Here is a 23,264-nt window from a genome sequence, read left to right on the forward strand (position 1 = left end):
ACAAAGAAATTCCTGCAGCTTAGAATGGCATCATGATCAGAAGTAAGCCAGTAAATTAAGAGAGCGCTTATTTGGTAATGCAAAATGGTGGAAACTGTCTTCTCCCGTGATTTGCTTCCTACTCAGTAGAAATCTCTGAGGGAACTAGTAGGGTACGCCAGGAAGGATTGGGATGAAGTGTGAGGCATTTAGCATTCATATAAAGCCTTTCGTCAGGAGCGCTCAAAAGACTCGTCAATTGTTAGGTCATTAATCCTTACGTTTATCCTGAAAAATAAAAATAAAATTACATTCCTATTTCACAGAGGGAAGAAAATCTACATCATGAGGTCAGCTACTTGTCCCAGGTCACACAGTTTGGGAGCTGGAAACAAAACAAAAAACATATCCTGACTTTCATTCCTACATTCTTATCCACTAACCACATTCTCTGCTGTATCCTGGCCCTGAGATACCATGAACAATGTTTATTTTGCATCCATAATATTTGCTTTTTGTGTGACATTTAGCAAACAGCCTGAAGGTTCTGTGTCCTCTAAAATGGAAAGTAACTATCCAGGATTCAGCTCATGAAGGCCCAATGAGAATGATGTGATATCTGTGGGCCTCAAAGAGTCATACGTGACCATCCATAATCTATTTCAATGTCTCTCTTTCCCTCTAATAATAATAATGATGGTATTTGTTAAGTGCTTACTACGTGCCAAGCACTGTTCTAAGCACTGAAGTAGATACAAGGAAGTCAGGTTGTCCCACATGGGGCTCACAGTGAGGTAACTGAGACCCAGAGAAGTGAAATGACTTGCCCAAGGTCATACAGCAGAGACTCTAAGCTCTTCCTGGTCAGGGATCATGTCTACTAACTCTATTGTACTGTACCTTTCCCAAATGCTTAGTACACTACTCTGTACATTAATTATTCTATTTATTACTCTATTTTATTTGTACATATTTACTATTCTATTTATTTTGTTAATGATGTGGATATAGCTATAATTCTATTTATTCTGACGATTTTGACAACTGTCTACATGGTTTGTTTTGTTGTCTGTCTCCCCCTTCTAGACTGTGAGCCTGTTGTTGGGTAGGGATTGTCTCTATCTGTTGCCGAATTGTACTTTCCAATCGCTTAGTACAGTGCTCTGCACACAATAAGTGCTCAATAAAGACGACTGACTAACTGAATAAATGAACAAATGGCACTGATTGATGTAAATACAGTGATAAAGGAACTAGATTATAAAGCTACAGTGTGATCAATGTCCTATCAATCAATCAGGGGAGTGATAATGATTGATAGTAATTGTGGCATTTGTTAAAGGACCATTCTGAGTGATGGAAAAATTCAAAATAATTAGGTTGGGCATAGTCCCTCTACCACACAAGGCTCACAATCTAAGGAGGAGGGCGAACCGGTACTGAATTCCCACTTTACAGATGAGATAATAATAATAATAATAATGATAATAATAATGGTATTTGTTAAGCGCTTGCTATGTGCCAAGCACTGTTCTAAACACTGGGGTAGACACAGGGTAATTAGGTTGTCCCACAAGGGCCTCACATTCTTTATCCCCATTTTACAGATGAGGTAACTGAGGCCCAGAGAAGTTAAGTGGCTTGCCTGAGGGGACACAGCAGACAAGTGGCAGAGCCGGGATTAGAACCCACATCCTCCGACTCCGAAGCCCAAGTTCTTGCCACTAAGCCACACTGCTTAAGTGAGGCACAGAGAAGTTAAGTGACTTGCCCACAGTCACAGAGCAGGCACATGGTGGGGCTGGGATTAGAACCTACATCCTCTAACTCCCAGGACCGTGCTCTTTCCACTAGGACATGTCACACCTGGACAACAGAAGACAAAATGATAACAGAAGATGAAGAAATAGATAAGATCCTTAACCACGATCTATCTGGGGATAAGACATAAAACCACTGGCAGATAAGAAGTGAAGGGAAGCAGCGTGGCTCAGTGGAAAGAGCCTGGGCTTTGGAGTCAGAGGTCATGGGTTCAAATCCCAGCTCCACCACTCGTCAGCTGTGTGATTTTGGGCAAATCACTTAACTTCTCTGGGCCTCAGTTACCTCATCTGTAAAATGGGGATTAACACTGTGAGCCCCATGGGGGACAACCTAATCACCTTGTAAATTCCCCAGTGCTTAGAACAGTGCTCTGCACATAGTAAGCGCTTAATAAATGCCATTATTATTATTATTATTATAAGTGCTTAAATAGCATAACATGCAAAAGGGTATGTACAAGGGTGCAGTGAGAAGCAGTGAGGATGAAAGTGCTGATATTTTAATGAGGAGGATGGGGCCTAGAGAGAAGAACAATTAATCAGGAAAAGCCTCCTGGAGGAGAGGGGATTTCAGAAGGGTTTGAAAGATGGGGACAGCTGTGGACTTGTATAAAGGACTTGTAAGCTCCTTATGGGCAGGGAACATGTCTACTAACTCTGCCATACTGTATTATCCCAAGTGCTTAGTACAGTGCTCTGTATAGAGTAAAAGTTCAATAAATATCACTGATTGATCAATGAAGGGATGGGGGAGTTCCTGGTAGGAGGAAAGGCATAAACCAGGACATGTCCTCCTTGATATCCATCCAAACCTTTAAACACCCCCAACTTTTCCCTTTTCATCTTTAAATTTTCTTCTAGTCATGCATGATAATGAAAAATCACGGCAGTTATTTGAGTTAGAGGACACAGGATGCTTCATCTGAACTCCTTGTCTTCCCTCCCAAACCCTGCCCTCTCCCTGACTTTCCCATCACTGTTGATGGCACTACCATCCTTCCCGTCTCACAAGCCCGCAAACTTGGTGTCATCCTCGACTCCGCTCTCTCATTCACCCCTCACACCCAAGCCGTCACCAAAACCTGCCGGTCTCAGCTCCGCAACATTGCCAAGATCCGCCCTTTCCTCTCCATCCAAACCGCTACCCTGCTCGTTGAAGCTCTCATCCTATTCCGTCTGGACTACTGCATCAGCCTTCTCTCTGATCTCCCATCCTGGTGTCTCTCTCCACTTCAGTCCATACTTCATGCTGCTGCCCGGATTGTCTTTGTCCAGAAATGCTCTGGGCATGTTACTCCCCTCCTCAAAAATCTCCGGTGGCTTCCAATCAATCTGTGCATCAGGCAGAAACTCCTCACTCTTGGCTTCAAGGCTGTCCATCACCTCGCCCCCTCCTACCTCACCTCCCTTCTCTCCTTCTCCAGCCCAGCCCGCACCCTCCGCTCCTCTGCCACTAATCTCCTCATCGTGCCTCGTTCTTGCCTGTCCCGCCGTCGACCCCCGGCCCACGTCATCCCCCTGGCCCAGAATGCCCTCCCTCTGCCCACCCGCCAAGCTAGCTCTCTTCCTCCCTTCAAGGCCCTACTGAGAGCTCACCTCCTCCAGGAGGCCTTCCCAGACTGAGCCCCCTCCTTCCTCTCCCCCTCCTTCCCCTCTCCACCCCCCCCGTTTTACCTCCTTCCCTTCCCCACAGCACCTGTATATACGTATATATGTTTGTACATATTTATTACTCTATTTATTTTACTTGTACATATCTATTCTATTTATTTTATTTTGTTAATATGCTTGGTTTTGTTCTCTGTCTCCCCCTTCTAGACTGTGAGCCCACTGTTGGGTAGGGACTGTCTCTATACACTGCCAACTTGTACTTCCCAAGTGCTTAGTACAGTGCTCTGCACATAGTAAGCGCTCAATAAACACGATTGATTGATTGATTGATTGATCTGCAAAATGTAAAGCAAATTCACCTCAATATTGTGTATTCTATAAGGATTCTGGCACTTAACCAAGACCATTTTACAATCAAACTATAGCTATTAGTGTCTTATCATTGAAGATTGAAGATCCATCCATTTCACGGCTCAAATAATTCACTTCACTTTGTTCCTCTAATGCCAACCTACTCACTGAACCTCAATCTCTTCTATCTCACCACCGAAATGTCACCCACAGCCTGCCCCTGCCCTGGAACTCCCTCCCCCTTCAGTATCTGACAGACTATCACTCCCTCCACCTTCAAAGCCTTGTTAAAATCACATCACCTCCAAGAGGCCTTCACCAACTAAGTTCTAATGTCTAATGTCTAGTGTCTAATCATCCCCAAATCAATCAACTGTAGTTACTAAGAGCTTACTCTATGCAGACCACTGTACTAAGCACTTGGGAGAGTGTCAGGCACTGTACTAAGCGCTGGGGTAGATACACGTGAACACAGCCCCTGTCCTCTAGGAGCTTACAGACTAGAGGGGGAGGCCAACACTTAAATAAACTATGGATATGTACATAAGTGCTGTGGGGCTGAGAGTGGGGTGAATAAAGGGTACAAATCCAAGTGCAAGGGTAACACAGAAGAGCGAGGGAGTAGGAGAAAGGAGAACTTAGTTGGTGAAGGCCTCTTGGAGGTGATGTGATTTTAACAAGGCTTTGAAGGTGGAGGGAGTGAAAGTCTGTCAGATACTGAAGGGGGAGGGAGTTCCAGGGCAGAGGCAGGCTGTGGGTGACATTTTGGTGGCGAGACAGAAGAGATCGAGGTTCAGGAAGTAGGTTGGCATTAGAGGAATGAAGTGAAGTGAATTATTTGAGCCGTGAAATGGATGGATCTTCAATAAAACAATAGAAAGAAGCATCTTTGGAAAGGGTACTCAGACACAAATTTACCTGTAAATAAAACATCTCCTCCGTCTAAGGTTGCGTTTTCATCTGTCATCTGTACTACATTGAGCTGAAGGTTTTCCAGAGCAGTCTTCATTGCTTCAACCTGCAGAAAAAGAAACAAATGAGTGACAGAAACAAACGGGAGAAGCAGTGTGCCCTTATGGACGGAGCACGGGCCTGGGAGTCGGAAGGATATGGGTTTTAATCCCAGCTCTGCAACTTCTCTACTGTGTGACCCTGGACAAGTCACTTCACTTCTCTGGGCCTCAGTTGCCTCATTTGTAAAATGGGGACTAAGACTGTAAACTCCACGTGGGACAGGGGCTGTGTTCAACTTGATCAGTTTGTATCCACCCCAGCACTTAGTACAGTGCCTGGCACATAAGAAGTACTTAAATACCATAAAATACCCCTCCATCACCATGTCACAAAACCCATGTATTTAAAGCACAGATCTCAATCCTCATCTACCATCTTAGCAGCAGGGAGGTGATGCAGCCCAGCACTGGGTCCAGAAAATAACTTTAGCAAGGGTGGAAGACTCTATTGGTTAAAGGATCCATTTTTTTCCCTTCTGCCAACCGAATGCCTAACTCTTCTTCCAGAAACCACCTCTCTCGGGTCAGAGGGTCACAGCCAATAAGCTAAGAACGGTGGGGGCTGATTAATTCAGTCAATCATATTTATTGAGAACAGTGCTTCAGCGCTTAGAACAGTGCTTTGCACATAGTAAGCGCTTAATAAATGCCATCATCATCATTATTATTATTATTGAGTGCTTAGTATGTGCAGAGCACTGTACTAAGCACTTGGGAGAATAGAATATAATAGAGAAGTAGCATGGTGTAGAGAAAAGAACATAAGCTTGAGAGTCAAAAGGACTGCAAAGGTTCTAATCCCAGCTCCGCCACTTGACTGTTGTGGGGCCTTTAACAAGTCATTTCCTTCCTCTGTGCCTCAGTTACCTCATCTGTAAAATGGGGATTAAGACTGTGAGCCCCATGTGGGACAGCCAGTTGTTGGGTAGGGACCGTCTCTATATGTTGCCGATTTGTACTTCCCAAGTGCTTAGTACAGTGCTCTGCACACAGTAGGCGCTCAATAAATATGATTGAATGAATGAATGACAGGGACTGTGTCCAACCTGATTAGCTTGTACCTACCCCAGTGCTTAGAACACTGCTTGTCACAAGGTAAGCACTTGACAAATACAATTATTATTATTAGTATTATTATTATTAGAGTTGGCAGACATGTTATGTTCCCTGCCCTCAATGAGCTTTCAACGCTCCTTGCCCCTGACTGGGAAGCCCAGGTGTTACTAGAGAAGCAGCGTGGCTCAGTGGAAAAGAGCCCGGGCTTTGGAGTCAGAGGTCATGGGTTCAAACCCCGGCTCCACCAATTGTCAGCTGTGTGACTTTGGGCAAGTCACTTCACTTCTCTGTGCCTCAATTACCTCATCTGGAAAATGGGGATTAAGACTGTGAGCCTCACGTGGGACACCTGATCACCTTGTAACCTCCCCAGCGCTTAGAACAGTGCTTTGCACATAGTAAACGCTTAATAAATGCCATTATTATCATTATTATTGTTATTACTATTATTATTATTATTATTACTATTTCTTTAAACTTCAGTAACCAGGGTTATATATGCCTAGGTGAAATGTGTGGATGGGCAATCAGCACCAAACTGAAAAGACAAAAAATGACACCATGCTGTAAAAGTTCTGACTGTGAGCCCACTGTTGGGTAGGGACCATCTCTATATGTTGCCAACTTGTACTTCCCAAGTGCTTAGTACAGTGCTCTGCACACAGTAAGTGCTCAATACGATTGATTGATTGATTGATCCACGGTAGAGATTTGTGGTATATACTCCGTATCTGATGAAGCTTGCTTAATTACCATCTCTACAGGTAGTTAGCCACCGTTTAGGAATTTGACAATCCCTCTCCCAGTTGTCAAAGCCTTACTGAAGGCACACTTCTCCAAGTGCCTTAGTCTTCTTCCCTGACTAAGCCCTCCTTTCATCTTCTCCCATCTCTTCTGCGTCGTCCTGACTTGCTCCCTTTATTCATCCTCCCTCCCAACCCCACGGCACTTAAGTACATATCTGTAATTTACTTATTTCTACTAATGTCTGCCTCCCCCTCTAGACTGTAAGCTCGTTAGGGGCAGGAAATGTGTCTATTTTTATACTGTACTCTCTCAAGTGCTTGTACAATGCTTTGCAAACAGTTAAGTGCTCAATAAATATGACTGAATTGAACTGAATGTCATTTGGGTTTCCCGGCTTATCTAAAGTCCCCTGTGGTCACAAGGCAACCGAAACATTCCATAAGGTTTATATTTCCTTCAACATTCATTCAATCGTATTTATTGAGTGCTTACTGTGTGCAGAGCACTGTACTAAGCGCTTGGAAAGTACAAGCTGGCAGGAACCAAAGTGAACAAGAACCATAGGGAAAACATACAGAAATGACAATAGTCTAGTATGAGCAGGCAGTTATGCGAAATAACACCAGATTGAGTGCACACAGCATAAACTGCGAATGAGAAGCCTAGGAGATATAAACATTGCGGAATAATTTCTGAGGTAATAAAAATATGGAAATAATTTTACAAGCCTGACATCCACGCAGCACGAACAACATTAAAAAGGATACAAAATAAAATAAATACATCATTTCTTCCTTAATCTGGAGCCCCTGTAAAAATTCCACCAACCAGAGTGACTCAGAACAATAAAAAAATATTTCCAGAGATGAAATGGTCTTAATGGGGTAATACATGCATCTAGTGGCACCTCTCAACATTAGATCTGCTCATTCTTTGCAGCTGGAAGTAGAATGGTTGCTGTAGTTTAAAAGCCAAAAAAAAAAAAGAAGCTAAGCAGGGCTTCCTATGACTTTTGAAACTGTGCTTTGGTCAGGAGATTATGCAGCTGTTGCTGTTGTCTTCCTCTAAATGTCTGTCATCGTGGCAGTGGAAAACACACTACCAATATCACGAGAATTCTAATAGTGGTGGCAAATAATAATAATAATAATAATGGCATTTATTAAGCTCTTACTATGCGCCAAGAATTGTTCTGAGCGCTGGGGAGGTTACAAGGTGATCAGGTTGTCCCATGTGGGGCTCACAGTCTTAATCCCCATTTTACAGATGAGGTAACTGAGGCCCAGAGAAGTGAAGTGACTTGCTCAAAGTCACAGAGCTGACAATTGGCGGAGCTGGGATTTGAACCCATGACCTCTGACTCCAAAGCCCCTGCTCTTTTTCCACTGAGCCATGCTGCTTCTCTGGCAAATATCACCCCATAGGGTCTCTCTCTTTCTTACTCTCGCTCTTGCTCGCTCTTTCTCTCTTTTTAATGGTGGTACTCTCCCAAGCATTCAGTACAGTGCTTTGCACACTGTAAGTGCTCAATAAATACGGCTGAATCAATCGTATTTACTGAGCGCTTACTGTATGCAGAGCACTGTACTAAGCGCTTGTACTAAGCTGAATGAATGGATTTTAATGGGCAGCAGTGTGGCCTAGTGGGAACAGCACAGGCCCAGTAGTCACAGGAGCTGGGTTCTAATCTTGACTCTGCCAACTGTTTGCTGTATGACCTTGGGCAAGTCACTTCACTTCTCTTTGCCTCTGTTTCCTCAAATGTAAAATGGGGATTAAATCCTACTATCTCCTCCTTAGACTGTGAGCTCCGTGTGGGATAGGGACTGTGTCTAACCTGATTACCTTGCATCTACCCCAGCACTTAGAACAGTGCATGATGTAATTCTAATACTACTACTAATAATTGTGGCATTTATTAAGCGCTTAGTATTTGCCAAGCACCATACTAAGTGCTGGGGTGGATACAAGCAAATCAGGCTGGACACAGTCCCTGTCCCATGTGGGGCTCACAGTCTCAATCCTTATTTTACAGATGAAGTATCTGAGGCACAGAGAAGTAAAGTGACTTGCCCAAGGTTACACAGCAGACATGTGGTGGAGCGGAATTAGAACCCATGCCCCTCTGACCGCCAGGCCCATGCTCTATCCACTATGCCGGCTGTTTCTCTATGACATATAGTAAGTGCTTAACAAGTGCCATAAAAAATGTTATTTTTTAAGTGCTTACTACACGGCACGCACTGCACTAAGCGCTAGGGAAGACAGAAGATAATCAGGTTAAACACCATCTACATCAATCAATCAATCGTATTTATTGAGCGCTTACTATGTGCAGAGCACTGTACTAAGCGCTTGGGAAGTACAAATTGGCAACACATAGAGACAGTTCCTACCCAACAGTGGGCTCACAGTCTAAAAGGGGGAGACAGAGAACAGAACCAAACATACCAACAAAATAAAATAAATAGGGTAGAAACGTACAAGTAGAATAAATAAATAAACAGAGTAATAAATATGTACAACCATATATATATATATATATATATATACACATATATATACATACATATCTACATCCCATGTGGTGCTCGCAGTCTTACTCTCCATTTCACGGGAGAGGTAACTGAGGCACAGAGAAGTTATGTGACCTGCCCAAGGTCCCAGGCAGACAGGTGGCTGAGCTGGGATTAGAACTCTGGTCCCAGGCCTGTGATCTTTCCACTAGGCCACGCTGCTTCTCTTGCCACCGGTTTTCAGTGTCTCTCAAATGATTCATCCCGAAAGACAGTTTTGTCCAAGAGGTTTGAACAGAAGTTCTCCGCCCAGAAGAAACTTTATTTCCCCACTCTCCGTTTAAACCGAAATTTAAGAGGAAAAGGCAGAAAAAAGATCAAAAGCAGGTTTGCCCATTTAGGAAATATTGCATTCCTATTACTCTAAGCCTCCTGTCTTCTAAAATTAAATTTTAAAAGGATAAGAACTTTGTGGTTTCTTAAAAGTTGAAACAGCTGGATTGCCACTCAGACTGGTTCGCATTCAAGGCCGATCGTTTTCATAGATGTCAGTACCATCTCTGGATACAAAGTCATTATTGCAGTCTATGCCATAGCCTGATGACACTTCCATACTTGCTCTTGGATATTTCTTTTCTTTATTTTTTTTCCAGTGCAGCTGCCTTGGGATGCTAGAATAAGAGGATAAGCGACAACCAGGTGATAAAGCTATCGCCAGGGAGTCTTCTTGAAGCTGAAATATAGCAGAGGGTGTCGCACGATGCCTGACGAAAACCGCATACGCCTGGCACAATAACCAGTGAATCAGACCAGCTAAGTTGTAAACAGGCACGATTCTACTCCGACACAGGGGCACACCTCAAGCCAGACGTTCAGAACACTAAATATAACCATAAAAGTGGGAATTGCTGAAGGAAGGGTTCCAAACCAGGAACCCGCAAGAAACTGCTTGTCCTGAGGTTACATGGCTATGGGTAATGTCTCGATTAACTTCCAGAAAAAAAAAAAAACAGAAGAAAAGAAAAGCACTTTCTCTGAGACATTGGCCCTGCCGAATGGAGGGTGGAGAGAAACGTTTGGAGAAAACAGTGTTCATTTCAGGAGCCCAGAATTTGGGTAGTTTAACTGTGCGACTCAAAAATAAAAGTGGGGAAGCAGGAGGACATTAGAAACTATGGCTTATTGGATCTAGTTTTATCTTCTATCTCTATCCCTGACTTGCTCCCTTTATTCATCCTCCTGGCACTTCTGTACATATCTTATTTATTTATATTAATGTCTGTTTCGCCCTCTAGACTGTAAGCTCATTGTTGGCAGGGAATGTGTCTGTTTACTGGTATATGGTACTTTCCCAAGAGCTTAATACAGTGCTTACAGAGTAAGAACTCAATAAATACAATTGAATGAATGACTCTCTAGTCACTATGCATCCGTTTTTCTTCCATTTTTGACCCGCTGTTCGTGTTCTTTTTCTCACTTTATTCTCCTCTTCCTCTCTGCTTAATCTTCTGTCCCTTTCAATCTCACTGCCACCTCAACCCCTTTATTCCCTCCCCAGGAGTTTCTGCTTGATGTGGAGAGGCATGGGAAATAATAACTGTAGTAATAATTGTGGTATTTGTTAGGTGCATACTATGTGCCGAGCAGCACTGTACTAAGCACTGGAGGAGTTACAAGATCATCTGGTCCCATATGGGGTTCACAGTCTGAGTTGGAGGGAGAAGATCCACCCCAGAGCTTAGTACAGTGCCTGGCACATAGTAAGCACTTATAAACCAAAATTATTATTAGTAGTAGTAGTAGCAGTGGTAGTACTATTAGTATTTATTGAGCCATTACTATGTGCAGAGCACTGTACTGAACCCTTGGGAGAATACAATGCAATAATCATAGTATTTGTTAAGCACTTGCTACTTGCCAAGCACTGTTCTAAGCGCTGGGGTAGATACAAGGTGATTAGGTTGTCTCATGTGGGGCTCACAGTCTTAATCCCCATTTTACAGATGAGGTAACTGAGGCACAGAGAAGTAAAGTGACTTGCCCTAGGTCACACAGCAGACAAGTGGTGGAACCAGGATTAGAACCCACATCCTCTGACTCCCAAGCCGGTGCTCTTGATGTGATCCCTGCCCGCTTGGGGTTTACAATCCAGAGTAATGGAAATTTATGGTCACACCTATCCCCCCCTCCCCTCTCGCCACAGTCTCAACCAAGGGCGGCATATAGTAAGCGCTTCACAAATACCATCATTATCATTATTATTCTTGGGCAAGTCACTTCACTGTGACTGTTACCTCATCTGTAAAATGGGGAATGAGACTGTGAGCCCCAAATGGGTCAGAGACTGTGTCCAACCCGATGGGCTTGTATCCACCCCAGCGCTTAGTACAGTGAAGGCACAAAGTGAGCGCTTAACAAATATCCATACGCATAATTTATTTATATGAATGTCTGTAAGCTCCTTGTGGGCAGGGAACATGTCTACCGACTCTGTTATACTGTACTGTTCCACGTACTTAGTACAGTGGCCTGCATCAAGTAAGCGCTCAGTAAATACCATTGATGGATTGATATCCAGGCTTTCTTGATTCCATATTCATCATTGCTGGGCAGTTCACTGCCTTGTATACAAAATTCTCTATTCTATAAATGGGAGGTAAACTAAGGTGCCCACGATCGGACAATGAGCTAAGTGCTCAGTACAATGCTCTGTATATAGCAAGCGTTCAATAAGTACGATCAATTGATTGACTAATGGCCAGAATCGGGCTAGACCCGCAAGCCTTTGGATTTCTAGCCCCAAGGGTTTCAATTTGCTAATCCTTACAAGGTCGGGGACCAAAGTGACTTTCAGCTTTGCGTTCTCCACATGGTAGGGATGTGTGACATTACTTTAGACTAAAGCTCTATGACACCAAATGGCCATTGGATTAAAGACCTTAGGTTGGCAGCACAGCGGGCAAATACCAGGTCAGGGGCAATGCGTGGGACTCGCATACATTTTGATCATTCATTCATTCAATCGTATTTATTGAGCACTTACTGTGTGCCAAGCACTGTACTAAGCGCTTGGGAAGTACAAGTTGGCAACATATAGAGACGGTCCCTACCCAACAGTGGGCTCACAGTCTACAAGGCTGATCATTCATTCATTCAATCGTATTTATTGAGCACTTACTGTGTGCCAAGCACTGTACTAAGCGCTTGGGAAGTACAAGTTGGCAACATATAGAGATGGTCCCTACCCAACAGTGGGTAGTCTGATCCAGAGAACTGTTCTACCACCTTTTTCTACTCTTCTGTTCAAGCCAGAAAACTTCATGAAAAATCCTGTAGACGGTAAGCTCTCTGTGGGATCGTGTCTATCCACATTATGGCACTGTAATAATAATAATAATAATAATAATAATAATAACAATAATAATAATGATGGTTTTTGTTAAGTGCTTACTATGTGCCAAGCACTGTTCTAAGCGCTGGGCTATATACAAGTTAATCAGGTTGTCCCACGTGGGGCTCACAGTCTTGATCCCCATTTTACAGATGAGGTAACTGAGGCACAAAGAAGTGACTTGCCCAAAATCGCAAAGCTGACAAGTGGCAGAGGTGGGATTAGAACCCAAGACCTCTGATTCCCAAGCCCATACTCTTGTCACTAAGCCACACTGTTTACTTTCCCAATGGCATGGTAGAGTGCTCAGCACACAATAAGCACTCAATAAATGCCACTGATTGATTGACTTCCATCATTAGGGTAATAAAATGACAATAACTGCTCTATTTGTTAAGCGCTTTTTATGTGCCAAGCACCATACTAAGCACTGGGGTAGATACAAGATAATCGGGTCACACACGGTCCCTGTAAAACATGGGGCTTCCAGTTTAAGGGGGAAGGAGAATAGGTATTTCATCCCCATTGGACATACAGGGAAACTGAGTTACAGAGAAGTTATGTGATTTGTCCACGGTCACACAGCATGCTAGTGACAGACCCAGAATTAGAATTCATGTTCTCGACTCCCCAGTCTACGTTCTTTCCACTACACCATGCTGCTTCCAAACCAAAGTTCAAGCATCTGAGTCCATTTTATCCACTCCACGATTATTGTTCCAGGCCTAGATTATATTTATAGAATAGCTAATATGCTTGACAGCATTCTCACCTCCTAGCTCATTTGTACTTATTGAACTTTTACAAATGACTGCTAGCCTGTGGACAAAACATCCCCTTGGAACTTGTCCCACAGAGGATTATATATAAGTCTATGGCATTTTCCATGCACTTCTGAGATTTCTAAATTTATAGCTTTACCTCTAGCAACAAGAGTATAAATATTAATCCACGAACTTGGGGTTGAAGTCATGAACAAGTTGGGCCCTAAATAAATTTGAATCCAACTCCACGGGAATTCCCTCCCCCTCCCATATACTTGCTGAAAATACCTCAGATTGTTAGTTAGTCGGAATCAGAAAATTCCACTGATTAATTCATGAGCAGAAATCACATCTATAAACCCAAAGGCAGTAACTTAATTTCATGCCTTATAAGTACGATTTTGTGAACCCACTGTTGGGTAGGACTGTCTCTATATGTTGCCAACTTGTACTTCCCAAGTGCTTAGTACAGTGGTCTGCACACAGAAAGCGCTCAATAAATACAATTGATTGATTGATTGATTCAGTTTCTCCCATATCCTGGTCACTTCTAAAATGACCACCAAGACAGACTTCTTCATTCAATCATATTTACTGAGCGCTTACTGTGTGCAGAGCACTGCAGTAAGCGCTTGGAAAGTACAATACAGCAATAAAGACAGAAAATCCTTGCCCACAACGGGCTCAGAGTCCAGAGGAGGGGGAGACAGACATCAATAAAAGTAAACAGGCATCAATATAGATAAATAGAATTAAAGAAGTAGATATATATACATAAGTGCTGTGGGGCGGGTGGTGGGGGAGAAAAAAGGGAAAGAGGCGTGGTGTTGCGGAAGGGAGGGGGAGCTGAGGAAAAGTGGGGCTTAATCTGGTAAAGCCTCTTGCAGGAAGTGTGTCTTCAGTAGGGCTTTGAAGGGGAAAGAGTGATTTTTTGGCAGAACTGAGGAGGTAGGGCATTCCAGGCCAGAGGTAGGACGTAGTCCAGGGGTCGATGGCGGGACAGGTGAGAACGAGGCACACTGAGAAGGTTAGCACCACAAGAGAGGAGTGTGTGGGCTGGGATGGAGAAGGAGAGAAGGGAGGTCCTGATCTACGCTAATTCAAGGAAGAGCTGGTCACCTAGAACAGATTTGGGTCCAAACAAGGTTAATTATTATTTGGGCCACTCCAGCTTATGGCCTGTTGGTGCTTTTTTTTTTGAACGGTATTTGTTAAGTGTTGACCGTGCGCCAGACACCATAATATTGCAGGCATTCCGGGCCTGGAATGCCCTCCCTCTGCCCATCCGCCAAGCTAGCTCTCTTCCTCCCTTCAAGGCCCTACTGAGAGCTCACCTCCTCCAGGAGGCCTTCCCAGACTGAGCCCTTTCCTTCCTCTCCCCCTCGTCCCCCTCTCCATCCCCCCATCTTACCTCCTTCCCCTCCCCACAGCACCTGTATATATGTATATATGTTTGTACATATTTATTACTCTATTTATTTATTTATTTTACTTGTACACATCTATTCTATTTATTTTATTTTGTTAGTATGTTTGGTTTTGTTCTTTGTCTCCCCCTTTTTAGACTGTGAGCCCACTGTTGGGTAGGGACTGTCTCTATATGTTGCCAACTTGTACTTCCCAAGTGCTTAGTACAGTGCTCTGCACACAGTAAGCGCTCAATAAATACGATTGATTGATTGATAATAAGCACTTGGGCAGATACAAGGTAATCAAGTTGGACTCAGTCCATGTCCCACATGGAGCTCATAGTCTTAATCCCCATTTTACAGATGAGGTAACTGAGGCACGGAGAATTGAAGTGACTTGCCCGAGGTCACACAGCAGACAAGCATTTTCTGCTAGGTTGTTAATGCCGTTGGACTGTAGGCTCTTTGAGGGCCAGAGTCTGGTCTACCAACTGTATTGTAACCTGCCGAGCAATCAGTACAGTGCTCTACACACAGTAAATTAAGAAATATCCATCTGTCAATCAGTGGTACTGCCTGAGTGGTTACTGTAAACTGGACAATGTCCTAAGTGCTTGGGAAAATACAATTTAACAGAGTTGGCAGATGGATCCCTACAAAGAGCTTACAGTCTACAGGAGAAGAGCAGCATGGAGAAGCAGTGTGGCTCAGTGGAAACAGCTCGGACTTTGGAGTTAGAGTTCATGGGTTCAAATCCCAGCTCCGCCAATTGTCACCTGTGTGACTTTGGGCACGTCACAACTTCTCTGGGCCTCAGTTCCCTCATCTGTAAAATACAGATTAAGACTGTGAGTCCCCCATGGGACAACCTGACCACCTTGTAACCTCCCCAGCGTTTAGAACAGTGCTTTGCACATAGTAAGCGCTTAATAAATGCCATCATCATCATCATTATTATTATTACAAGGGAGAAAGACATCAACCACAGATAAGAGAAATATAGAAGCAGCATGAAATAGTGGACAGAGCACAGGCTTGGGAGTCAGAAGGTCATGGGTTCTAATCCGGCTCTGCCACTTGTCTGCTCTGTGACCTTAGGCAAAGTCACTTTACTTCTCTGGGCCTCAGTTACCTCATCTGCATAATGGGGATTGAGACCATGAGCCCCACATGGGAAAGGGACTATATCCAACCTGATCTGCTTGTATTCGCATCAGTGCTTAGTACAGTGTCTGGCACACAGTAAGCACTTAGCAAATACCACAATCATCACCATCAACAGAAAATGTAGGGCAATCAGTCAATGACTGGCATTTATTGAACACTTACTTTGGTAGAGCAATGTAGTAAGCACTTGGGAAAGTACAGTGCACATAAGTGCAGTGGAGAAGTTTTGGGCAAACAGAGTATAAAAGAAAGGACTTTCCATTGGCTTTGTTACCTTAAAAGCATTTCTTAAGTACTGTGAGTGCAGGGGAGTGCTGCTAGATTTGATGCTGTCAAAGCAGGTCAGGCATTGACACCTTTATTTATAATCATCAGTGGTGTTTACTGAGTGCTTACTGTGTGCACAGTACTGCACTAAGTGTTAGGGAGCGCTAAAGAGTTAATAATAATAATAATAATAATGGCATTTATTGAGTGCTTACTATGTGCAAAGCACTGTTCTAAGCTCTGGGGAGGTTACAAGGTGATCAGGTTGTCCCACAGGGCGCTCACAGTCTTCATCCCCATTTTACAGATGGGGTAACTGAGGCACAGAGAAGTAAGTGATTTGCCCAAAGTCACACAGCTGACAATTGCCAGAGTCGAAATTTGAACCCATGACCTCTGACTCCAAAGTCCCTGATCCCTGGTCACATGTGAAAGAGTGCAATCCAACGAAAAGAAAAATCCGCACCTGTTTCAGAGGAATCAAAACAGATCGCCAAGGCCTCAGGGGATTTGACCAAGGCATGAAAACTTCCGGAGGGGCTGGAGTGTTTGGGGGAAGCACCATTCAGGGAAAATAAAATACAGGGAACGCTTCCTACTTCTGAACAAAGCCACCTGTGTCGGCAGCGTGACCTTAAGTGAAGGAGCTAAAGGCAGGAGAGAAGAGATTCATTCATTCAATCGTATTTATTGAGCGCTTACTGTGTGCAGAGCACTGGACTAAGCGCTTGGGAAGTACAAGTCGGCAACATATAGAGACGGTCCCTACCCAACAGCGGGCTCACAGTCTAGAAGGATGATGGCAGAGGCCAGGACGTTCTGCAGAAAATATATCCATGGAGTCGCTATGAATCAGAAATGCCTCGACAGCACTTGATAATAATAAATGTACAGTGCCTGGCCCAGAGTAAGCGCTTAATAAATACCATTATTGTTATTATTGTTACATGGCTTAGTGAGAAGCAGCGTGGCTCAGTGGAAAGAGCCCTTTCATTGCCATTGAGGTGTAGCCAGTAAAATGGGAAGACATTTAGGTTGAAAAAACTGCATTTCAGGAACACAAACATTTTACCAAGCCACAAATCAATTTGTTTCCTCTCTCCTCAAGATGACAGGTTGCAAATACACCTGAGTTAAATGCCTTATTCCCTCCATCAAATAGTCCTTTTCTAAGTAAATAAGTCTAACACAGGTGGAATTTCCCAGAAGACATCAACTCTCCCAAAGGCATTTAGCAGAACGCATTCTACAGCCTAAATACACTGAATGTAAAAGCTTAGAGGAAAAAAAAATCATTCCACTTTCTTTCATCATTCAGTGTTAAAACTACTACAGTAAACTATCCTGGACTATTGGTGAAATGGAGATTAATAAAAAGACATCAAGAAGACCTGGGAAAACAATCAATCAAATTTACTAGTAACAGTAATCATGGTGTTTGTTAAGCGCTTACTATGTACCAGGCACTGTATTCAGCACTGGGGTGAATACAAGCAAATCAGGTTGGACACAGTCCACTGTCCCACATGGGGCTCACAGTCTTAATCCCCATTTTACAGAGGAGCTAATCAATCATATTTATTGAGCACTTACTGTGTGCAGAGCACTGTACTAAGTGCTTGGGAAGTACAAGTTGGCAACGTATAGAGACAGTCCCTACCCAACAGTGGGCTCACAGTCTAGAAGGGGGAGACAGAGAACAAAACCAAACATATTAACAAAATAAAATAAATAGAATAGATATGTACAAGTAAAATAAATAAATAGAGTAATAAATATGTACAAACATATATACATATATACAGGTGCTGTGGAGAAGGGAAGGAGGTAAGATGGGGGGATGAGGGGGGGAGGAAGGAGGGGGCTCAGTCTGAGAAGGCCTCCTGGAGGAGGTGAGCTCTCAGTAGGGCCTTGAAGAGAGGAAGAGAGCTAGCTTGGCGGATGGGCGGAGGGAGGGCATTCCGGGCCTGGGGGATGACATGGGCCAGGGCTCAGTCTGGGAAGGCCTCCTGGAGGAGGTGAGCTCTCAGTAGGGCCTTGAAGAGAGGAAGAGAGCTAGCTTGGCGGATGTGCGGAGGGAGGGCATTCCAGGCCTGGGGGATGACGTGGGCCGGGGGTCGCCAATCAACTGAAGACTGCACCTGAAAGAAACTAGGCTGAGCAAGGAGAGGGCCAAGAACCAAGTGAGAAGGGTGGGGAAAATCCCTAGGGAAAGCGTTTCCCGGAGTGAATCAGCCTTCCTGCGGGCCCTCTGCCTCTTTCCGCGCTTGAGAGCCGCGAGGAAAATTCCTCCGCTGCACCTCCACAAACAGTTGAGTTAGACCAACGAGCCAATATCCCGGGCACAGGACCACGGCACCTGGGAGCCTGCCGGGGGCTGGAAACCAGGCCTGGCTGGTCCGGAACTCAGAGGGACGCCCAGGGCAAGAACCCGGGGATGGCTGCCAGCTGCTCAGCCTGGAGACTTCATGCCCCGTGGAGTCCGGGGCCCAGGCGGTTCTGGTGATGGCACTGGACAGCCACACCCTAAGACTGTGGACACAGCATTCCACGCAGAGTGTGGGAAGCAGCACGGCCCAGGGGGCAGAGCGCAGCCCTGGGAGCTGGAACGACCTGGGTTCTAATCCCGGCTCTGCCGTACGGCTGCTCCGTGACTTTGGGCAAGACACTTCGCTTCTCCGGGCCTCAGTTACCTCATTTGTAAAGTGGCGATTAAAACTGTGAGCCCCGTGGGGGACATGGATCATCATCATCATCAATCGTATTTATTGAGCGCTTACTATGTGCAGAGCACTGTACTAAGCGCTTGGGAAGTACAAATTGGCAACATATAGAGACGGTCCCTACCCAACAGTGGGCTCACAGTCTAAAAGGGGGAGACAGAGAACAAAACCAAACATACTAACAAAATAAAATAAATAGAATAGATATGTACAAATAAAATAAGTAGAGTAATAAATATGTACAAACATACATACATATATACAGGTGCTGTGGGGAAGGGAAGGAGGTAAGAAGGGGGGGATGGAGAGGGGGACAAGGGGGAGAGGAAGGAAGGGGCTCAGTCTGGGAAGGCCTCCTGGAGGAGGAGGCCTCCAGGAGGAGGTCCTGGAGGAGGATGGTGTCCTATCTGATTAGTTTGCATTCACCTTAGCGCTTAATAGAGTGCCTGGCACATACTAGCCGGCGTGGCTCAGTGGAAAAGAGCCCCTTTGGAGTCAGAGTTCATGGGTTCAAATCCTGGCTCTGCCAATTGTCAGCTGTGTGACTTTGGGCAAGTCACAACTTCTCTGTGTCTCAGTTACCTCATCTGGAAAATGGGGATGAAGACTGTGAGCCCCACGTGAGACAACCTGATCACCTTGTATCCTCCCCAGAGCTTAGAACAGTGTTTTGCACATAGTAAGCGCTAAATAAATGCCATCATTATTATAATTATTATACTAAGGTTTTGACACCTGTCTACGTGCTTTGTTTTGTTGTCTGTCTCCCCCTTCTACACTGTGAGACCGTTGTTGGGTAGGGACCGTCTCTATATATGTTGCTGACTTGTACTTTCCAAGCGCTTAGTACAGTGCTCTGCAAACAGTAAGTGCTCAATAAATATGACTGACTGAATGAATAACAAATAACCTAATAATAATAGTAAAAATAATAATTGTACTATTTTTTAAGTGCTTACTATGTGCCAGACCCTGTACTAAGCAGTTGGGTGGATTCAAGGAAATAGTGTTGGACACAGTTCCTGTCATTCATGCATTCAATCGTATTTATTGAGCACTTACTGTGTGCAGACCACTGTACTAAGCACTAGATAGACTACAATATATCAATAGACATATTCCCTGTCCACAACAAGCTTACAGTCTAGAGAGGGAGACAGACATTAATGTAAATAAATAAATTACAGATATGGACATAATCCTGCCAGGCTGAGATGGGGGAATTAATAAAGGGAACAAGTCAGGGTGATGCAGAAGGGAGTGGGAGAAGAGGAAAGGAGGGCTTAGTCCTGGAAGCCCTCTTGGAGGAGGCGCGCCTTCAATAAGGCTTTGAAGGAGGGGAGAGTAATTGTCCTCTGACATCCAGACACGTGATCTTTCCACTAGGCCATGCTGCTTCTCCTCCAGAAGGGAAATTTTCCTTTGAAGGCCCTCATCTGTGGGAACCTACCTGTCCATTACACTGTTGTAGAGGGAGTGTGGAGTACTGGCAGAGCTGCAGCCCTGGAATTTGGAAGGTTTCAGGCCCGACTCTGTCATCTGTCTTCTGTGTGGCCTTGGGAAAGTCACTTTACCTCCCTGTGCCTCAGTTTCCCCATCTCTAAAAGGGGGACAATAATAATAACACCTGAGCCCTATCTCGCTGGGGTGTTGTGAGGACCAAATCAAAATCACTACCATAAGTTGCTCCCTCTGGACTGTAAGCTTGTTGAGGGCAGGGAAAGTGTCTAACAACTCTGTTGTATTGGACCCTCCAAGGGCTTGGTACAGGGTTCTGCAAATAGTAAGCGCTTGATAAATACCACTGATCCACTGAGTGATTGTCTCACTCAGAGAAGCAGCGTGACAATGAAAAGAGTCAGATGTCGTGGGTTCTAACCCCAGCTCCGCCACTTGTCAGCTGTGTGACTTTGGGCAAGTCACTTCACTTCTCTGGGCCTAAGTGACCTCATCTGTAAAATGGGGATGAAGACTGTGAGCCCCACGTGAGTCAACCCGATTACCTCTCTCACCCCAAGTGCTTAGAACAGTGCTTGGCACAGAGTAAGCACTTAACAAGTGCCGTTTTTTTCTTTCTTCCTTTCTCTCCACAAAGGGAAGCCTCATGTGGTATAGCTGATGACTGGCGGCTGACGACTAACGGACGAACCAATGACTGATGGGTGCGTTCAGAAATCCGGCAGGGAGTTCCCCTAGTTGCAACAGGAAGGTTTGGGGTGATAACCTCCCTGTCCTCTTGAAACTCTGACTTTCTAAAACTGCCCCTGCAACAGTTTCTTCTTCTTCATTTAGCCTTCCAAACTTCCATCGTGTTCCTAACACAACTGGGAGGTGCTCCGTTCAATTGTTTCTTTAACTTTTTCTTAATAAGTGAAAAAGAAGTTAAAACCTTCTTGTTAGGGAGAAATGAGACTCCCGTGGGTTGTGATGTATGCACCTCAGGGGCAGAACCTCAGAGCCCAGCTTGAACATATTACCCTTCACCTTTGTGTCTGTTATATTGAAATATTGTAATCTCCCAAGTGCTTAGTAGAGTATCTGCACACAGTAAGCACTCAATAAATGCGAATGAATGATTAAGGATCTCAGGAAGTCAAAACTTAGTTTGCATAGATTACCCTTCAACTTCTGACCTCCTCTTCTCCTCCTGGATCCAGGAGCCAAAATCGGCTCATTTTGCTCTACAACATATTAAGCAGGCAAAATCCTTCAAGGTGATTCTAGAAGCGAGCAGTTCATAGTGGGTCCTGATCCACTGTCGGGCTTGGAAGTCAGAAGTCATGGGTTCTAATCCTGGTTTCGCCACTTGTCAGCTGTGTGAATTTTGGGCAAATCTCTTAACTTCTCCGTGCTTCAGTTCCCTCATCTGTAAAATGGGGATTAAGATTGTGAGCTGCAGCTGGGACAACCTGATAACCTTGTATCTCCCCCAGCATACCATTATTATTAGTAGTAGTAGTAGTAGTAGTAGTAGAGTAGTAGAGAGTAGTAGAAGAGTAGTAGTAGAGTAATAGAGAAGCAGCGTGGCTCAGTGGAAAGAGCATGGGCTTTGGAGTCAGAGGTCATGGGTTCGAATCCCGGCTCCACCACATGTCTGCTGTGTGACCTCGGGCAAGTGACTTAACTTCTCTGAGCCTCAGTTACCTCATCTGTAAAATGGGGATTAAGACTGTGAGCCCCACGTGGGACAACCTGATCACTTTGTATCCCCCCCAAGCGCTTAGAACAGTGCTTTGCACATAGTAAGCGCTTAACAAATGCCAACATTATTTTATCTATTATTATTAGTAGTAGGAGCACAGTGAGGTGAGATAGGAAGGGAGCAAGGAGATTGAGTATGGGCATGGGCTGTTCAAATACTTCCTAGGTCAGACCCCAAAGGGTCTGGAAGAGGGTTCTCTGGCAACAGAAGTGACTCCAACTAATCCAGGCCAGAAACCATGTCCACTGTGAGCTCGTTGTGGGCAGGGAATGTGTCTGTTCTATGGTTATATCGTGCTCTCCCAAGTGCTTAGTACAGTGCTTTACACACAGTAAGTGCTTAATAAACATGACCGAATGAACGGCAGCTTGGGCTGCCATGGCCGCAAGACTGATAGGGAAGAGATGGCCCTTCAGAAGAAGGCATGGTCTCTATCTTCCTTTACTTTCCTTTGCCCCTTCCTTTCCTACATCTTTTTCCCATGGCTCCCTAAGAAGCATCTGTTGCCTAGTGAAAAGAACATGGGCCTTCGAGTCAGAGGACATAATAGGGCTTAGAACAGCACTTGGCACATAGTAACCGCTTAATAAGTACCACTGTTATTATTATTATTATTTCATTCTCTAAAGAGTCCTAGATTTAATCAATTTGGTATCCTGCTACCCTTGGCCCATTGTGATTGCAAATCTGATTCTTACTCATCTTCTTCAGGGAAAGAACACAGCCCGCAATGTATCCATGACCTGGGATCCACCACTTAACAATGCAAGGGCAAAACCGTGTGAAACCAGGTGCTTCTGAGACACCAAAAGTGGCAGCCGTAAATCCATCGACAAGAAGAGCTCATGCCACAATTACATTATCTTATATTACGAAACCAACTTGCTCACATCATCCAACCGCTAATGCAATACTCCTAAAAAGACAAGAAAGGCTTGACGTGCCAACTTTCCATTGTGAAATAATGTGATTTCTTTGGACAATTTCTGACCCTCTGACTGATGCCGCCCTGGGGGATAAGGAAGAACTGCCCCCCGCCCCTAAAATATTTGCATTTTCATAAGTATGTTCTGAGCATCAACTTGTTCATTCCAACAGCACAGAGAGCAATACTATCCCAAACCAACAGATGATGCAAAGAGTTATGCAGCAATGATACAGCTTAATTTTTTAAAACTGGTATTTGTTAAGCACTTACTATGTGCCAAGCCCTGTACTAAGCGCTGGAGTACTGACCAATCAATC

At 44.4% G+C, this 23,264-nt stretch overlaps 1 protein-coding gene across 1 annotated transcript in view; it reads right to left on the bottom strand.

The window, feature by feature from the left end:
* The window catches only part of DDAH1 (dimethylarginine dimethylaminohydrolase 1), a 226,446-nt gene that overhangs the window by 69,946 nt on the left and 133,236 nt on the right, over positions 1–23,264 (bottom strand). The window contains exon 2 of the mRNA XM_038745570.1: positions 4,683–4,782. Coding sequence (XP_038601498.1) covers positions 4,683–4,782 — 100 coding nt within the window. The remainder of the gene's footprint in view (positions 1–4,682; positions 4,783–23,264) is intronic.

The sequence above is a fragment of the Tachyglossus aculeatus genome, chromosome 4, assembly GCF_015852505.1.
Source record: "Tachyglossus aculeatus isolate mTacAcu1 chromosome 4, mTacAcu1.pri, whole genome shotgun sequence".
Taxonomy (NCBI): Eukaryota; Metazoa; Chordata; class Mammalia; order Monotremata; family Tachyglossidae; genus Tachyglossus; species Tachyglossus aculeatus.